The sequence below is a fragment of the Oryx dammah genome, unplaced genomic scaffold (assembly GCF_014754425.2).
Source record: "Oryx dammah isolate SB20612 unplaced genomic scaffold, SCBI_Odam_1.1 HiC_scaffold_27, whole genome shotgun sequence".
In the NCBI taxonomy this organism is placed as follows: domain Eukaryota; kingdom Metazoa; phylum Chordata; class Mammalia; order Artiodactyla; family Bovidae; genus Oryx; species Oryx dammah.
The window spans coordinates 135,661,921-135,679,125 of NW_024070211.1; the positions used below are offsets into that span (position 1 = coordinate 135,661,921).

The 17,205-nt window shown below is 39.1% G+C and overlaps 1 protein-coding gene across 1 annotated transcript in view; it reads left to right on the forward strand.

Annotated features, from left to right (window-relative positions):
- OCA2 (OCA2 melanosomal transmembrane protein) overlaps positions 1-17,205 on the forward strand; it is a 361,910-nt gene that overhangs the window by 111,613 nt on the left and 233,092 nt on the right. The window contains exons 11-14 of the mRNA XM_040227913.1: positions 807-872; positions 3,802-3,858; positions 4,927-5,051; positions 10,442-10,580. Of these exons, the coding sequence (XP_040083847.1) occupies positions 807-872; positions 3,802-3,858; positions 4,927-5,051; positions 10,442-10,580 (387 nt within the window). The remainder of the gene's footprint in view (positions 1-806; positions 873-3,801; positions 3,859-4,926; positions 5,052-10,441; positions 10,581-17,205) is intronic.

Consider the following 17,205-nt stretch of genomic DNA (forward strand, 5'->3'; position numbering starts at 1 on the left):
AGTGCATGTCCCCTCAGGATCTGAGCATGTTCCATCCTGCAGGGACATTGGAATGAATGTAGAGAAGCAAGAGAGGCCAAATACTCTGGAGATGGAGGCCTGGGGTTGTTTGAGGAGCAGTGCTGAACTGACCAAGGTGGCCACACATGGAACTTGGGATTGAAAAAAGAAAACTCTGTAGAGTTTCAGAGATTGTTCTGAAAAATGTTTCTAAAGGCCAATCAGTCAACCAAAGAGTAAAAATAATATGTGAGACTTTGTTATTTATTTATTTTTCTTTTTTATGGCTAGACTTGGTATAAACAAACACTAACTCTCAGGGTAAAATGTCCCAGAATCCTAAAACTTACACATAAACCTCTGTTATTTTGATTAATTGTTAAGGAGTAGTGTAGTAGTAGTTATTTAATTTTGGAAATAATTGATGTGGCACATACCTTGTGCTGCAGGAAAATCTCTGGACCACTGTGAAGTCCTTTTTCAACAACCAGACTCTCCAAGTGTCCTCACTTCCCAGTCAGGGCTCCCAGTTCCCCATGATCCTACCTTCCCTTAGGGACAGGGACAGGGCTTAAGAAGTCTGCCTTTCTCATTGACAAGTGCATAGTTTTGATGTGACGATGCTTTGGATCATGACTGTTTTTCAGTAATGATATAATAGGATTTCAAAGGCAAGTGGACGGTGTGATTTTTGTGATTTTTAACTCTGGCCATGAGTGGGTTTTCTGTAAAGTGCATATGTTTACAGCTTATCGCCAGGAGGATGATGCCCAGAACTAATTAGCTAATTTGTGGTTTGATTGCAGAGACCCAGCCTGACCCATGTGGTGGAGTGGATTGATTTTGAGACTCTGGCCCTGCTGTTTGGCATGGTAATGACAGTCCTCCCGGTGGGCCTGGGCCCCAAGTTTGCTATAACCTGGGACCTTCTCTTTTACTGCTGTCACTGCTAATTCTTAAGGACACCACGCTGCTTGACTGTTAGGGCTTGACTGAGAAGTGTTTGCAGGTCTAGCTAATTTCTTGTGATGAGGAATGGAGTGATTGGTGCTCTGGTTGGTTAGCTGGAAAATTTTAGCCTAAAGCCTCTAACAGAGAAATAATCTTGCCATTGAGAAAATTTGGCAGTTTTTTGAGTTACTGTCCTTAAAATATAAAATGATATATCTTAAATAAATGAACCATATAAATTTTTCAGTGATTGAAAATGTACCTTTAATTATATGGATAAAGGAAGAAAGGAAGAAATTGTCCCTAAGTAATAGTTTGTTAATTTACCATATTTTCAAGTGACCACTCTACTGCACGCTATGAAGAGTGTCACCAAATCAATCTGTAGGAAGGGAATTTTAAGACACACTAGTGAGTTAGAGTGGAACATGAGTCATAAACAGATTTAACTGGAATAAGGGGAATTTGACAAGGGTCTGGACAGCAGTGGGAAAGGCTCATGTGTTCTTGAACAGACCCCACAGTGGCTGAGTGATCTGAAGGAGGGCTGTGCTGCTCCAGGCTTCAATTTGATATAAAGTAACTGTTTCCTTTGTGGATGCAGTGTGGGATTCAGGTCAGCGCTCTGAATCCAGGTTTTATAGAGAAACTAATGTTTGTATTGGGTTCTGAAAAGTATATAGGGTTTAGATATATGGAAGGAAAAAGGAAGGCATACCAGATATCTCATAAGTTTTTGTTATAAAAAAGCTTAAATGATTGGTGTATTAGTTTGCTGGGATTGCCATAATAAAGTACCATAGACTGGGTGACTTAAACAACAGAAATGTATTTCCTCATAGTTCTGGAGGCTAATGTCCGAGATCAAGATGTCTGCAGTGTTGGTTTCTTCTGAGGCTTATAGCTGATCATCCGCTCAAGTCCTCACATGATTGTCCCTCTGGGCATGTCTGTGTCCTCCTCTCTTCTTATAAGGTCAACAGTCATATTGGATTAGGGCTTCACTTTAATTATCCTCAATACAGTTATATTGGATTTTAACAATGAATGGCTTAATTTTTTCTCAGTTGGAATCAGTTCAACAAGGTTCTATATAGAACTTCGGGGTGTGTGTGGTCCGGAGACAGTCTGTATAACTAGAACCCCATCTTTTTTACCCTGTTTCTTGCCAGTCATCCACCCATGGGACCACTCACCCAGTCCCTGAGTTGCAGTCTCTCTTGGGTGGTTCTGGCAGCAGACATGTGTAACAGTTTCACCACAACAATGGAAGACCACACAGGACCTACCCATTCACATTCATGTGTAGCTTCCATTGGTGTGAAGCGCCACACTCTATAAATGGCCTCACAGTGGCCATTTGGATAGGATGAACAATGATGGTCATTATAGGCAAGGTAGAGATTTGTACTGCTTTGCACTGTTTTTGTGAAACACAGTTTTGGACCCACTATTTTCTAAAGTACTTTAGTTTACATAATTCTATTGAATTATCACAACAACCTTACAAGGGAATAAGACATACAGAAGTAAGGTGAGAAAACCAAAGTACAGAGAATTAAATAAATTTTTTTGCTCAAGGCTCTGTTTGACTGTTTGCAACCGCGTGGACAGCATCCCTGTCCACCACCAAATCCCGGAGTTTGCTCAAATTCACATCGAGTCGGTGATGCCATCCAACCATCTCATTTGTTTTTGCCCCATTCTCCTCATTCCCTCAATCTTTCCCAGCATCAGGGTCTTTTCCAATGAGTCAGTTCTTCGCATCAGGCCAAAGTATTGGAGCTTTAGCTTCAGCATCAGTCCTTCCAATGGATATTCATGGTTGATTTCCATCAGGATTGACTGATTTGATCTCCTTGCAGTCCAAGGGATTCTGAAGAGTCTTCTCCAGCACTACAGTTAGAAAGCATCAATTCTTCAGCACTCAGCCTTCTTTATGGTCCAGTTCTTACATCTATACATGACTACTGGAAAAACTATAGCTTTGACTATATGGACTTTTGTTGGTAAAGTAATGTCTCTGCTTTTTAATATGCTGTCTAGGTTGATCATAGCTTTTCTTCCAAGGAGCAAATGTCTTTTAACTTTGTAGCTGAAGTCACTGTCCTCTGCGATTTTGAAGCCCAAGAAAATAAAATCTGCCACTATTTCCACTTTTTCCCTATCTATTTGCCATGACGTGATGGGACTGGATGCCATGATCTTAGTTTTTTGGATGTTGTATTTTAAGCCAGTTTTTTTCACTCTCCTCTTTCACTCTCATCAAGAAGCTCTTTAGTTCCTCTTCACTTTCTGCCATTAGAGTGGTGTCATCTGCATTTTTGAGGTTGTTAATATTTCTCCCAGCAGTCTTCATTTCATTGTAACTACTCTTATAAAATTTAAGCCAGTTAAAAAAAATATAATTTAAGTCAGTTTAAAAGTCTTAAAACTTTTAATTGTTGCTTATGTGAACACCTAGGTGCAAAAGGCCACATTCTATTCTATTTCCTGCCCTATTTGTAGCTTTGTGACTGTGAGCAAGTCACTTTTCCTCTCTGCCTGACAGTTTCCTGGTCTGTAAGTCAGAGAGTAATTATAACGCAGATGTTTACTGTGAAGTTCAGATAGAATGATAATGTACTTTGGGCACATACTCTTGGACAAATGTAAAGGTGCAAATCTTCTAGTAAGGGGCTTGATTCAGAGAGTTAGTGAGTGGACCACACTCAACAAAAGAGTGAGACGTTTGATGAGGTGGTAGCTTTCATATAGAGGCGAGAGCTCAGATGTGTAAGTGGTCACTGATGTCATTTCAGGATGGTGCTCTGAAACATTCTCTGTCTCTTTTTTCTCTTTTCCCTATAGATGATCTTAGTAGCCATATTTTCAGAAACTGGATTTTTTGATTATTGTGCTGTAAAGGTATGTATGATGTGGCATTTAATTGTTATGTATCAATTGATACTTTTTTTCTACATTACATATTTATAGTGAATAAAACTATGTTTTAAAGTAAATATTTTAAAATTTTGTCCTCCTTTTCAAAATCACTGCTGCAAACCTGAGTATAATTGCTATGCTAAATAAAGTGTCTTTGAGCATCACTTTCAGATTCTCAACAAATAACCAAAGAAGAGGATCCAGGAGACTAGTATTCAAGTTGACTATTTGTGTGATGGTGTTCAAATTGGCAGGTTGAGAGCTATGCACCAAAACTGTTTTGCACTTCAGAGTAAATATTTTAAGTCATCAGTTTCTGATTACTCTGCTTTTAAGTGAAATAATTTCAATGATTACTTTATGACATTGAACATATAAGCATTCATTTTTATAACTGGGACCCTGGGGAATCCGTCACCATTATCTGACTGGTAGAATTTGTGTTGATCCTATCATCAGAATTGGGAGGAAAAGACTAATGCAAACTAGGGCGAGGCTTGAATTTTTTTTTTTTGAAACTGAAAAGTTCTTTTAAAAGATGAGTTATTTATTAGTTATTTATTTATTTATTTCCAAACTTTGAATGATAGAACCATGTTGTGATTTTTGCCAATTTTGTGCGCTATCTTGTACCTCCCAGGTAGCTATCTGGCCTCTTCCTCCCAATACCTTGGTACTAAAAGCAACCCCTAGATCCCCAAAGATCAGCAGACTCTAGGGTCAGGTGAATCCCAAAGTCACAGCCCAGGCTGTCCAACCAAAAGGAGTGTGTAAAAAGATACAGACATGACAGATTGTCACCTTATGAGAGATAGACCATCTCAAGGTACTGAAATGAGAATTGGAGGGAAGGAGTGTAGGCCCGCATGGATTTAAAAGTTCAGGTCCAGTCATTACTGCCTCATCTCAGCAGGTTTAGGAGTTTGTAGGTCTAAGTTTTAATCCACCTTGTAGTGTTTATTTAGACCCTTAGTTCTTAGAGTCCCTAATGAAAAGTTGCATCTGTTTTCTGGCCCCATCGGTCCTAGCTTCTTCTTTATTGCATTCCAGGCATACCAATTGTCTCGAGGAAGAGTGTGGACCATGATCTTCATGCTATGTCTCGTTGCTGCTGTCCTTTCTGCCTTCCTGGACAATGTCACAACAGTGCTCCTCTTCACTCCCGTGACCATAAGGTATGCAAAGTGGCCTTGTGTGGACATCAGACCAGCTGATGGCAGTGTGTGCTGGCTGCCCTCCTCCCACATGATGGGGTCTGACCTGCACATCCACTGGGACTGTGGCTCTGACTGCACAGCTGTGATGGCAGTAGCAGTGGTTGCAGAAATGCCTACAGGAATCAGGACACACAAATGTTTATGTCCTGTGGGACAGAGCATCAGGGGCCAGGAGTTCTACTCCATGGGCTCTATGGAGTTCTCAGCCAGAGAGCAGGAGGTGGGGCTACTGTCTTGCTCTGGCAGGATCCTTGTGGGATTATTGGAGGGTTGCAAGACCTGGCCTAGCAAGGCTTTGCAAGGTAACTTTGGGAAAGAGAAATTCAGTTTGATTCCATTTTGCTCCTTTTAATTCCACCCATTTCATTTGTGGGACTGATTGCATGGGGCCTCCTGGGGCTTGGGCTTCAGCCTGTGATTGTGCAGCCCCTTCCAAGGTCATGGACCTACACTTTTATCTAGACGTTATGTCCTTTATTTTAAAGATGGTTCTTAGCATATCCTGGTCTTCCCCTGCTTAGACTCAACATGTGCTGGTGCTGGCTGGTTCTAGAGAGACCGAGGGGTTACAGGTATGCCTGGTGGCTTCTGGGAAGCTAGGTAGTAAGGATATTTTTCTAAATGTACTCACTTTAGCTGCACTGATCTGGGTTGTTCCATCAAAGGAATGAAAACAAGCCAGTGTTCTGAGGATTCTACCAGATAAGAGATTCTCCTGCTTATGAGGCATGAGACTCAGCAAGTTCAATGTCACCAACAAGGGGCTACTTCCAGAGTGCAGGACTAATTCTGGGTGATGCCTTTGGTGTTTGGGAGAGTAGTGACTCTCAGAGGAGGAGTAAGTTAGAATGTGGAGTAGGAAGAGGAGAAAGAAGGGTAGAGAGGAACAGAGAGTTAGCATCAGCCCGTGGATTGGCCTGCAGTGTTATGAGTTAATCTGTTGCCCAGGCTTCTGCAAGCCTGGCTGCATTGTCATGGTCCATGTGCAAGTATGGATTTGAGGGGCAAAATGCTAGATTTAGCCTTCCTGCACAGGACGTGTAGCACCTCCCAATACCCAGAGGTATAATTCTTCTGAGGGTAAATGGTGGATAAAGCATATGCTAAAACCAACCCTGCTCCTGGACACTTCAGTGGGGAAGAGGCAGTTCACACCTACCACCCTCCAACCAGGGCAACTCTGCTGCTGACAGTGGTTTGAAACCATCTCACAATGTGCCTGATTCCAGCAAGTCACTACACACTCTGATGATGGCACCGATTCTCAACATCCCTGTACAGCTTGCACGACTGAGGTTTGTCTCAGCCTTGCTGGGATTTGTTTACATCCTCACTCTGCTAGGAACTGGCTTTGTAATTTTATGTGAGAATCAGTTCAGTTCAGTTGCACAGTCATGTCTGATTCTTGCTATCACATGGACTGTAGCATGCCAGGCTTTCCTGTCCATCACCAACTCCCAGAGCTTGCTCAAACTCATGTCCATCGAGTCGGTGATGCCATCCAACCATCTTATCCTCTGTTGTCCCTTTCTCCTCCCACCTTGAGTCTAGACACCGGGATTCATAGTCTCTGGAGAAGAATTCAATCTGGGGTCAATAACAAGGCTTGATCTCTCAGAGCTTATGTGTATTTAATAAAGTTTTATTAAAGTATAAAAGAGATAGAGAAAGCTTTTGACATAGACATCAGAAGGGGGTAGAAAGAGTACTTGCTTGCTAGTCTATACCTATCAGTGAGTTCTTAATTAGAGAAAGGAGATGATTCAAAACTCAGAGTAGCACCAGGTCCCTCAACCACAACATACAGTTTGAGATAACATTGGCACCAGGTGAATCATCCCAGGCCATAAAACGATAGACATGAATCTTGAAGAAAGGCAGGTTTCCAAGTAAATATATAGTTTCATTAACATAGATTAGGAGAACAATGTATCAGTAAAACATACAGGTTTGTTGAGCCCCTTATAGGTTCTGAGTCTTAAGCAGAACCGACTTGAAGAGAATCTAGGGTAAATACATAGTTCATTAACATAGCTTAAGAAAAGCATTTCCATAAGAAAAACGCATTGGTTAGCTCAAGGTTTGAGAAGTTAGGTTCAGGTGGAGCCAGGTATTGTCATGGCAACACAGAATTTTAAGATAAACCTTTTAATTTTGTATAGAGAAGGGGAAAAAATCTGACAGTTGTAGTTTGTTTCCTCCTGCCGCTTAAGAGAGAAATAAAAAACATGTGACCCTTGCAGCCTATTTCCTTCATTTGGAGACCCCCTAGCCTTCCTGTCTGTTACCCTCTCACCAGCATCAGGCTCTTTTCCAGTGAGTCAGTTCTTTGCATCAGGTGGCCAAAGTATTGGAGCTTCAACTTCAGCATCAGCCCTTCCAATGTATATTCAGGACTGATCTCCTTTAGGATTGACTGGTTTGATCTCCTTGCAGTCCAAGGGACTCTCAAGAGTCTTCTCCAACACCACAGTTCAAAAGCATCGATTCTTTGGTGCCCAGCTTTCTTTATGGTCCATCCATACATGACTACTGGAAAAACCATAGCTTCGACTAGATGGACCTTGTCAGCAAATTAATGTCTCTGCTTTTTAATATGCTGCCTAGGTTTGTCATAGCTTTTCTTCCAAGGAGAAAGCATCTTTTAATTTCATGACTGCAGTCACCATCTGCAGTGATTTTGGAGGCCAAGAAAATAAAGTCTGTCACTCTTTCCCTTGTTTCCCCATCTATTTGCCATGACATGATGGGACCAAATGCCATGATCTTAGTTTTTTGAATGCTGAGTTCTAAGCCAGGTTTCACTCTCCTCTTGCACTTTCATCAAGAGTCTCTTTAGTTCCTCTTTGCTTTCTGCCATAAGGGTGGTGTCATCTGCATATCTGATGTTATTGATATTTCTCTTGACAATCTTGATTCTGGCTTGTGCTTTATCCAACCCCACATTTCACATGATGTACTCTGCATATAAATTAAATAAGCAGAGTGACAATACAGCCTTGATGTACTCCTGTCCCAATTTGGAAGCAGTCTGTTGTTCCATGTCCAGTTCTATCTGTTGCTTCTTGACCTACATACAGATTTCTCAGGAGGTAGGTAAGGTGGTTTGATATTCCTATCTCTTGAAGAATTTTCCACAGTTTGCTCTGACACAGTCAAAGGCTTTGGCATAGTCAATAAAGTAGAAGTAGATGTTTTTCTGGGATTCTCTTGCTTTTTCTATGATATAGCAGATGTTGACAATTTGATCTCTGGTTCCATTGCTTTTTTCTGAATCCAGCTTGAATATCTGGAAGTTCTCAGTTCACATACTATTGAATCCTAACTTGGAAAATTTTGAGCATTACTTTACTAGTGTGTGAGTTGAGTGCAATTGCGTGATAGTTTGAGCATTCTTTGGCATTGCCTTTCTTTGGGATTAGAATGAAAACTGACTTTTTCTAGTCCTTTGGCCACTGCTGAGTTTTCCAAATTTGCTAGCTTATTGAGTGCAGCTCTTTAACAGCATCATCTTTTAGGATTTGAACTAGCTCAGCTGGTATTCCATCACTTCCTCTAGCTTTGTTTGTAGTAATGCTTCCTCAGGCCCACTTGACCTCACACTCCAAGATGTCTGGCTCTAGGTGAGTGAGCACACTATAATTGCTATGTGGGAATAGCAATTCCATTACTTGACCTCACACTCCAAGATGTCTGGCTCTAGGTGAGTGAGCACGCTATAATTGCTATGTGGGAATAGCAATTCCATTACTTGACCTCACACTCCAAGATGTCCGGCTCTAGGTGAGTGAGCACACTATAATTGCTATGTGGGAATAGCAATTCCATTTATTAGTATACAAATTGCATTTTTCATGATTAAAGTATTGGTGTGCTCAGATTCACTGTTTATATTATACTATTATATTCTTTATGACTCTCTAAGCTTAATCACATTTCTTCTGCCTCTGTCTGGAATGAGTAACATTAGTCTTTAGAGTTGGGCTTCCCTGGTAGTTTAGATGGTAAAGAATCCTCCTGCAATGCAGGAGACCTGGGTTCGATCACTGCGTTAAGAAGATCCCTTGGAGAAGATACTCATTCCAGTATTCTTGCCTGGAGAATCCCCATGGACAGAGGAGCCTGGTGGGCTACAGTCCATGGGCAAAGAGTTGGACATGACTGAGCGACTAAGTACAGTACAGCACACCATCTTTACAGTTAGACATCCAAATCTGGCATTGTTGATTAGCACACACTAATACTTTTCTTATTAAAAGCAGAGCCTGGGGCTTCCTTAGTTGAAAGCTGCTGCTGATGATTGGAGTCTGATCCTCTTTTCTGAACTCCCTTCTCAACTTCTATACAGCTCTGTAGGCCAATCCTACTCAGAAGAGCTACTGGCTATACTCTGAGCCTGAAGATAGTAGAAAGGACCCTTGAGGCACTTCCCTGGTGGTCTGGTAGTTAAGACTCTGAGCTTCCATTGCAGGGGGTATGGAATCACTCCCTGGTAAGGAACCAAGATCCCTCATGCCACAGGGCACCCCCACCAAAAAAGGTCCTTGAGTGCAGCAGGGGCTCCCCTTGCTGCCAACATCGAGACTCAGGCCTAGCTTCTGTAAGAAAGTAGGAATGTAGTGGGTGGGTGGAGAAGACACCATGAGGTTTTCCCTGAACTTTCTTTAGAGCATTCTTTCTCAACTGTGTGCTCAGTGGGCCACTTGGGGAGCTGTAAATGCTGCTGCTTAGGCTCATCTCCCAGGGTTGTTCTATCATGAGCTGGGTAGCAAGACTGTTAACATCCCCAGACAAATCTAATGTTTAGCTAAGGTGGAAAGCCACTGCTATAGAATGTGTACTCCTTGTTAGAATTAAGCACAGTGCCTCAGCATTTGAAAAGGTAAGGTGGGTAAGGAGCTAGGTTGGCAGGTGTGGTGTGAGCCACAGGGCGGCAGTGCTTTGTGCTCCAGCCCCACCTTGACTCAGAGGGGTCTGGTGGCAAAGATGCATTCATCTGTGCCACTTCCTGCCCTGGAAGGGAGCCTGTACACCGAGTGCTTCCTCCAGACCTGTGGGGGTGAGGCAGGAATGTATTTTCACATGGATGGTTCAGATGGGTTGTGTGTTAACTTTCAGAGAAGTCTAGTGCTGAGAGTCAACTTTATCCTGTAGCTCTATAGCACTGTTGTCATTGTTTACCCCTCAGCATTGTCTTTCTCATAGATATGTGTGTGTGTGTGTGTGTGTGTGTGAGTGTGTGTGCATGCTTCTTATACCTGCAAGTGCTTTGAAAATATTTAGGTCACACATGTGCCTTTCACAATATGGATAGTGGGACTGTTTTCATTTTCCTTCATTTATGACAGATTGTGTGAGGTGCTCAACCTTGATCCAAGACAAGTCCTGATTGCAGAAGTGATCTTCACAAACATTGGCGGAGCTGCCACTGCCATTGGGGACCCACCAAATGTCATTATTGTTTCCAACCAGGAGTTGAGGAAGATGGTATGTATCACTATAATCAGATTGTTTCCAATAAATATAGACCCCAGCTTACTTGCACATTTAGTAATACTTTACCAACATGGATATCACTTCTTCTTATGGAGTGTTCTTGGTCCTCTTGAGAGTGGGAGGTTAGGTGACTTATCCTCTAATGTAGGGGTCTGAATTGACTTCATTCTCATTCTGATAAAATTTTAAGAAAATGATTACATTTTCTATTTAGTCATAGTATGCTATAATATATTAATGGGAATTGAGGTTTCTTCCAACAATATTAAGAATTAAATGATCTGCTCCCTCTCATTTTTCAACTGAGGTAGATGAATAAGTTCTTCATGGATGAAGAACTTAAGTTTTTTAAAATAAGGGTGAGAAAATGAAAGTCTTTCTGGATTTTTGGTAAGCTCTTATTAATATATAATTTCTTGTAAACAAAAATAAAAGCAAAGTATTAAAGAGAGTGCAAATGGTATTTTACATATCTTAGAGTTAAAGTTAAATTATACAATTAATTTTCATTTGTCATTCTTTGATCACTAGAATTTTCTCAATATCTCTTCTTTGAAGTATCAATAAAAATGCTTTCAAATTGGTGTCACTTATTATAGGTGATACATTTATGCCTGTGTGTCTCTGAAGTGTGTTAGTATGTTTGTGTATATTTGCTATCTTTCATAAAAATATTTTAGCCTTTGAGAGTTCATGGCTCTAAGGTGTTGAAGGGCATTTTGTGGGCCTACTGTGTTCTAGAGATTCAGGGTACAACTTAGATACTTTGGCTAAATTTAATACTCCCTGGTTGCTCTGAAAGCCAACTGTGGTACTTCACCAGTCTTGCTGCATGAGCTGAGCGGCAGGCCCCTCCTTACCATGTCACATGAGCATACCAGAAAGTGTGTGAACCCTGTAATTTGCTTTGTAATCTGTCACCCAGGATAGGTTGCATACACATGAGAGAGAGACCTATTTTCACAGGAAAATAATGTTTTATTATTTTTATTTTATAGTAATACATTTATTTTAGAGAATGTCAGTCACATTCACACACACAGTCACACACACACATATCAGAAATAAAAAATTGTCATAATCCCACCATCCAGAAATAAATCCTCTCAATATTTTGCTTAGTTGCTTGGTGGTAGTTTAGTCACTAAGTCGTGTCTGACTCTTGCAACCCCATGGACTGTTGCCTGGCAGGATCCTCTGTCCCTGCAATTCTCTAGGCAAGAATACTGGAGTGGGTTGTAGTTTCTTTCTCCAGAGGATCTTCCTGACCCAGAGATTGAACCCGGGTTTCCTGCACTGCAGGCATATTCTTTACCAGCTGAGCTACCAGGGAAACCACTTATTTTGGTGCATGTAGTCTGCATGAATGTTTGTATGTGGCTATACATCAGAAAAAAAAAAAAAAAGCTGCTCTGACCAAGATGGAGTAACAGGGACTGTCTTTACCCTCTTGCTTGAGACATCCAAAAAGAAAATAAACCAAAACCCCAAAAACAAACCCAGAAACAAACGAAAACCAGACAGTGGTAATCAAGGTACTAGATATCAGTAAAAAAGGGCAGTGATCCCTGAGAAATGGGAAACAAATGAAATGAACTTATGGTTGTCCCAGCTCACTGCCTTGAGAGATTTTCCAGGATGCAGTTCAGGGAAACAGAACCTATGTGGAGCCTACCATATTTCTAGAGTCGGGGAGGTAGAACTTTGGAGGGAACAAGACAGAGAACCAGAGAGGGGAGAGTTGGAGACAGAGAGAACCTCTGAGTACTTGCAGAGGGAAACTACCTGTGTCCAGGGGAAGAATAACCCAAAAAGATTAGAGGGAAGAGTGCTTAATACACTGAGGGCCAAGAATAATGTCTATTTCTGCCAGGAAGACTGTAAACCTCTTAATTCATGAGGTATTGGCCCTGATTCCACCTAATAAATCTAATAAACTTCAAATAATCAAATTGTTTTTAAATAGTTTAACTACATCCAAAAACAAACATCAAGAATATTTATAGGAATGCAAAAATATTCAACAACACACAAGGTAAAAATCACAATGTCTGACATCCAATCAAAGATTACCAGGCATGCAAAGAAGCAAGAAAATTTGATCTATCATGAGGAGAGCATGAACCATTTCGAATCAACCCAGAATAGACACAGGTGTTATAATTAACAGACAAGTGTGTTAAAACTTTTCTTTCTTTCTTTCTTTCTTTCTTCTTCTTCTTCTTCTTCTTTTTTTTTTTTTTTACTGTATTCCAGATGTTCATTAAGTTGAAAAGAAACATGGTGCACTGAGATGACCCAGAGGGATGGTACGGGGAGGGAGAAGGGAGGGGGGTTCAGGATGGGGAACATGTGTATACCCATGGTGGATTCATGTTGATGTATGGCAAAACCAATACAATATTGTAAAGTAATTAACCTCCAATTAAAATAAATAAATTTAAATTTAAAAAAATAAAAAGAAACATGAAAGACATATTTTTTTAAAGGCCCAAATCAAACTTCTAAAAATGAAAACTGTAATGTATGAGATTAAAATCTTTTGTTAGGATTAAAACAGCAAATTAAGAATTTCATAAGAAAAGATTAGTGAAATTAAGGACATAGGTCCAAAATAGAATGAAAAGTAATGAAAGACATTCACGAGCTAAAGGGAAACTCCAAGTGGCCTAATATATTTATAATTCTTATCTCTGAAAGAGAGAGGAACAGAGAAAGACAGTTGAAGAAAACATGGTCTAAAATTTCAAATTTTATGAAAGATATAATCTCAGAGATTCAGAAAGTCCAGTGAATTCAGAGCACAAGAAACATGAAGAAACTACACTAAGCCATGTCATAATTGTTATACACATGAAACTTAAATAATTTTATAAACTGATGATACTTTGATTAAAAAAAAAGCATAATAGGTTATTTACTTTTTCAAGACCTATACTTTGACTTGGATATTTCGTTTGGGAAATTATAAGAAATAGTTATTTTAAAAGTAGATATTTAAAAGATCTATATGAAACAGCTATTTTTAACAGCATAAATTGAAAAACCTATGTAAAATATTCCAAGAATCAAAGAAGGAAGTGAAATTGCAAAATATTTTTAATTGAATTATGAAAACAAAATTTTTAGGGTTCCTCTCAAGCAGGAGTCAGCAAACTTCTTAAAAGGCCATATACTTACTATTACAGGCATATGGGCCTTATGGTCCCTGATGCAATCTCTCAACTCTGCCACTGTTGCAGGAAGGCAGCCCCAGACAACACACAAATGAATGTGCACGTCTATATTCTAGACTGCAAGTGTAGTTTTCTGGTCCCTGCTCTAAAACAGTATTTAGAAGGGATTATATACCATTAAATACCAATTGGAAAAGAAGAATTGTCTCAAATTAGTGACCTCAGCTTCAATCTGAAGAAACTAGATAAGGAAGAGCAAATTAAACTGAAAATAAGCTGAAGAAACACAGGCCAGCATGGAGAACAGGAAAAACAATAGAGAAAATCAATGAAAGAAAAAAAGCTAGTTCTTTGATAGGATAAATGATTCTGAGAAACTTCTGACCAAACTGATGAAGAAAATAAGAGAGAAGACATAAATTACCAGTATCAGGAATAAGAGAATTATATCACTACAGAGCACACAGACATTAAAGACATTGTTAGGGAGTATTGTGAACAACTTTATGTCAATAACATTCACAATTTAGATTAAATGGACAATTCCCTTGAAAGACATACTCTACCAAACCTCACTCAAGAGGAACTAGGTAACCTGAGTAGCCCTATATCTATTAAAGAAATTGAATTTGTAATGAAAAATCTTCCCAGAAAGAACAAAGCAAAGCAAACAAAAACAGGCTAAGATAGCTTTTGTGAACTCTACCAAATGTTTAAGGAAGCAATAATACTACAATACCAATTCTACACAAAATTTTATAGCAAATTGAAGAGAGAATACTTCTCAACTTACTTAATAAGGGCCTGATGCCTGAAGCAGATAAAACCAAGATAAGAAAACTGTTGACAAATACTTTTTATGAGCACAAATAATATATTTAAAAATTAGCTAATCCAATTTGACGACTTATAAAATGAATAATACATAATAAGTGGAATTTATCCTAGAAATGGAAGATTGGTGCTATATTTGAAAATATCAACCAATGCAGTTTACTAGCAAACTAAGTGAAAAAATCCATATGATTATTTCAATAGTTATAGAAAAATATTTGGCAAATTCAACATCCATTACTGATCAAATCACTCAATAAAGTAGGGAAAAAGTGAGCTTCATCAGCCTGATAAAGAGCATCTGTGAAAATATTATGACCAGCATCATAGTTAAAAGAGGAAAACTGAATATTTTCCTCAGATCAGAAACAAGACAAAGATGTCTGTTCTTACCACTTAAATGCATTTTACTGGAGGCTCTTGGTACAATAAGTCAAGAAAAGAAATACAAGGCATCCACATTGGCAAGGAAGAATTAAGTCTATTTGCATATTACATGATTGTTCATGTGAAAAATCTGAAGGAATCTACAAAAGAAAAAAACAAAACAAAAACTGAAAAATCATAACTAAAATTAACAAGTGTACAATACAGGATCAATATAGAAAAATTAATGGTTTTCTATATTCTAACAACAAATAATTGGAAGTGGAAATAAAAATGCCATTTACAATAGCATCAATATATAAAATAGGTGAAATCTGACCAAACATATGCAAGAAAAAAACAAAATATTGCAGATAATAATTAAAGAAGATAAAAATAGATGGGGTGATATATTTTGGTCATGGATCAGAAAACTCAACATCATTAAAGTATTAGTTCTTCCTAGATTGATCTATAGAGTCATGCAATTCCTATAAAAAAACAGCAAATTTTTCTTTTTGTAGAAATTGACAAACTGATTTTAAAATTTATATGGAAATTCAAAGTATCCAGAATGGTCAAAAACAAGTCTTAAAGTGCAGAACAAATTGGAAGGGCTAGTACTACCTAATTTCACAACTTATTATAAAGCCACAAAAAAAAAAAAAAAAAAAACAACCAGAAACAGTGTGATTAGCATCAAGATAGGTGGAAGGTAAATAGAAAAAAGGATATAAATATCAGATGCAAATTTCAGATATAAATCCTCACATACATGACTTTTGACAAAGTGATTTTTGACAAAGGTGTAAAGCCAATTAAGTGGAGAAAGGATAATTTTTTCACAAATAGTCCTGGAATGAGTGAACATACATATGCAGGAGAAATGAATTTCAGTCCACACTTTCTACTTTATCAAAAGATTAACTGAAATGTGGATTATAGACATAAAGGCCAAAACTTTAAAATTCTTAATAGAAAAGATAATTTACAGTAGAATAGATATAGAAGTAGTTCAAGTGAGAGCATGGTTACTGTAATTTATTAGACTAATTTTATAACTTGGCTTTCTGTTTCTGTTATTTGTCTCTTCTTTTAATGGCAATATATTAATGAATGCTGCAACAGCTTAGCTTCCTCTGGCTGGCATCACATTAGTATTTATTTACTTATTTATTCAAGGATAATTGCTTTATAGAATTTTGTTGTTTTTGTTAAAGCACAACATGAATCAGCCATAAGTATATATATAGCCCCTGCCTTTTGAAACTCCCTCCCATCTCTCTTCCCATCCCACCCCTCTAGGTTGATACAGAGCCCCTCTTTGGGTTTCCTGAGCCATACAGCAAATTCCGCTGGCTATCTATTTTATGTATGGTGATGTAAGTTTCCATATTACTCTTTTCATACATCTCCCCTCTCCTCCCCTCTCCCCATGTCCATAAGTCTATTCTCTATGTCTGTTTCTCCATTGCTGTCCTGCAAATAAATTCTTCAGTACCATTTTTTCTAGATTCCGTATATATGTGTTGCTGCTGCTGCTAAGTAACCTCAGTCGTATCCGACTCTGTGTGACCCCACAGACGGCAGCCCACGAGGCTCCCCCATCCCTGGGGTTCTCCAGGCAAGAACACTGGAGTGGGTTGCCATTTCCTTCTCCAATGCAAGAAAGTGAAAGTGAAGTCGCTCAGTCGTGTCTGACCCTCAGCGACCCCATGGACTGCAGCCTTCCAGGCTCCTCCGTCCATGGGATTTTCCAGGCAAGAGTACTGGAGTGGGGTGTCATTGCCTTCTCAGTGTTAGAGAATGTGATATTTATCTTTCTCTTTCTGACTTCAACTCTGTATAATAGGCTCTAGGTTCATCCACCCCATTAGAACTGACTCAAATGCATTCCTTTTTATGGCAGAGTAATATTCCATTGTGTATATATACCACAACTTCTTTATCCATTTTGTCGGTGGACATCTAGGTTGTTCTAGCTGTTGTAAATAGTGCTGCAATGAACAATGTGGTACATGTGTCTTTTTCAATTTTGGTTTCCTCAGGGTATATGCCTAGGAGTGGGATTGCTGGGTCATATGCTGGTTTTATTCTTAGTTTTTTGAGGAGTCTCCATACTGTCCTCCATAGGGGCTGTATCAATTTACATTCCCACCAACAGTGTAAGAGCATTCTCTTTTCTCCACACTCTCTCCAGCTTTTATTGTTTGTAGACTTTTTGATAATGGCCATTCCGA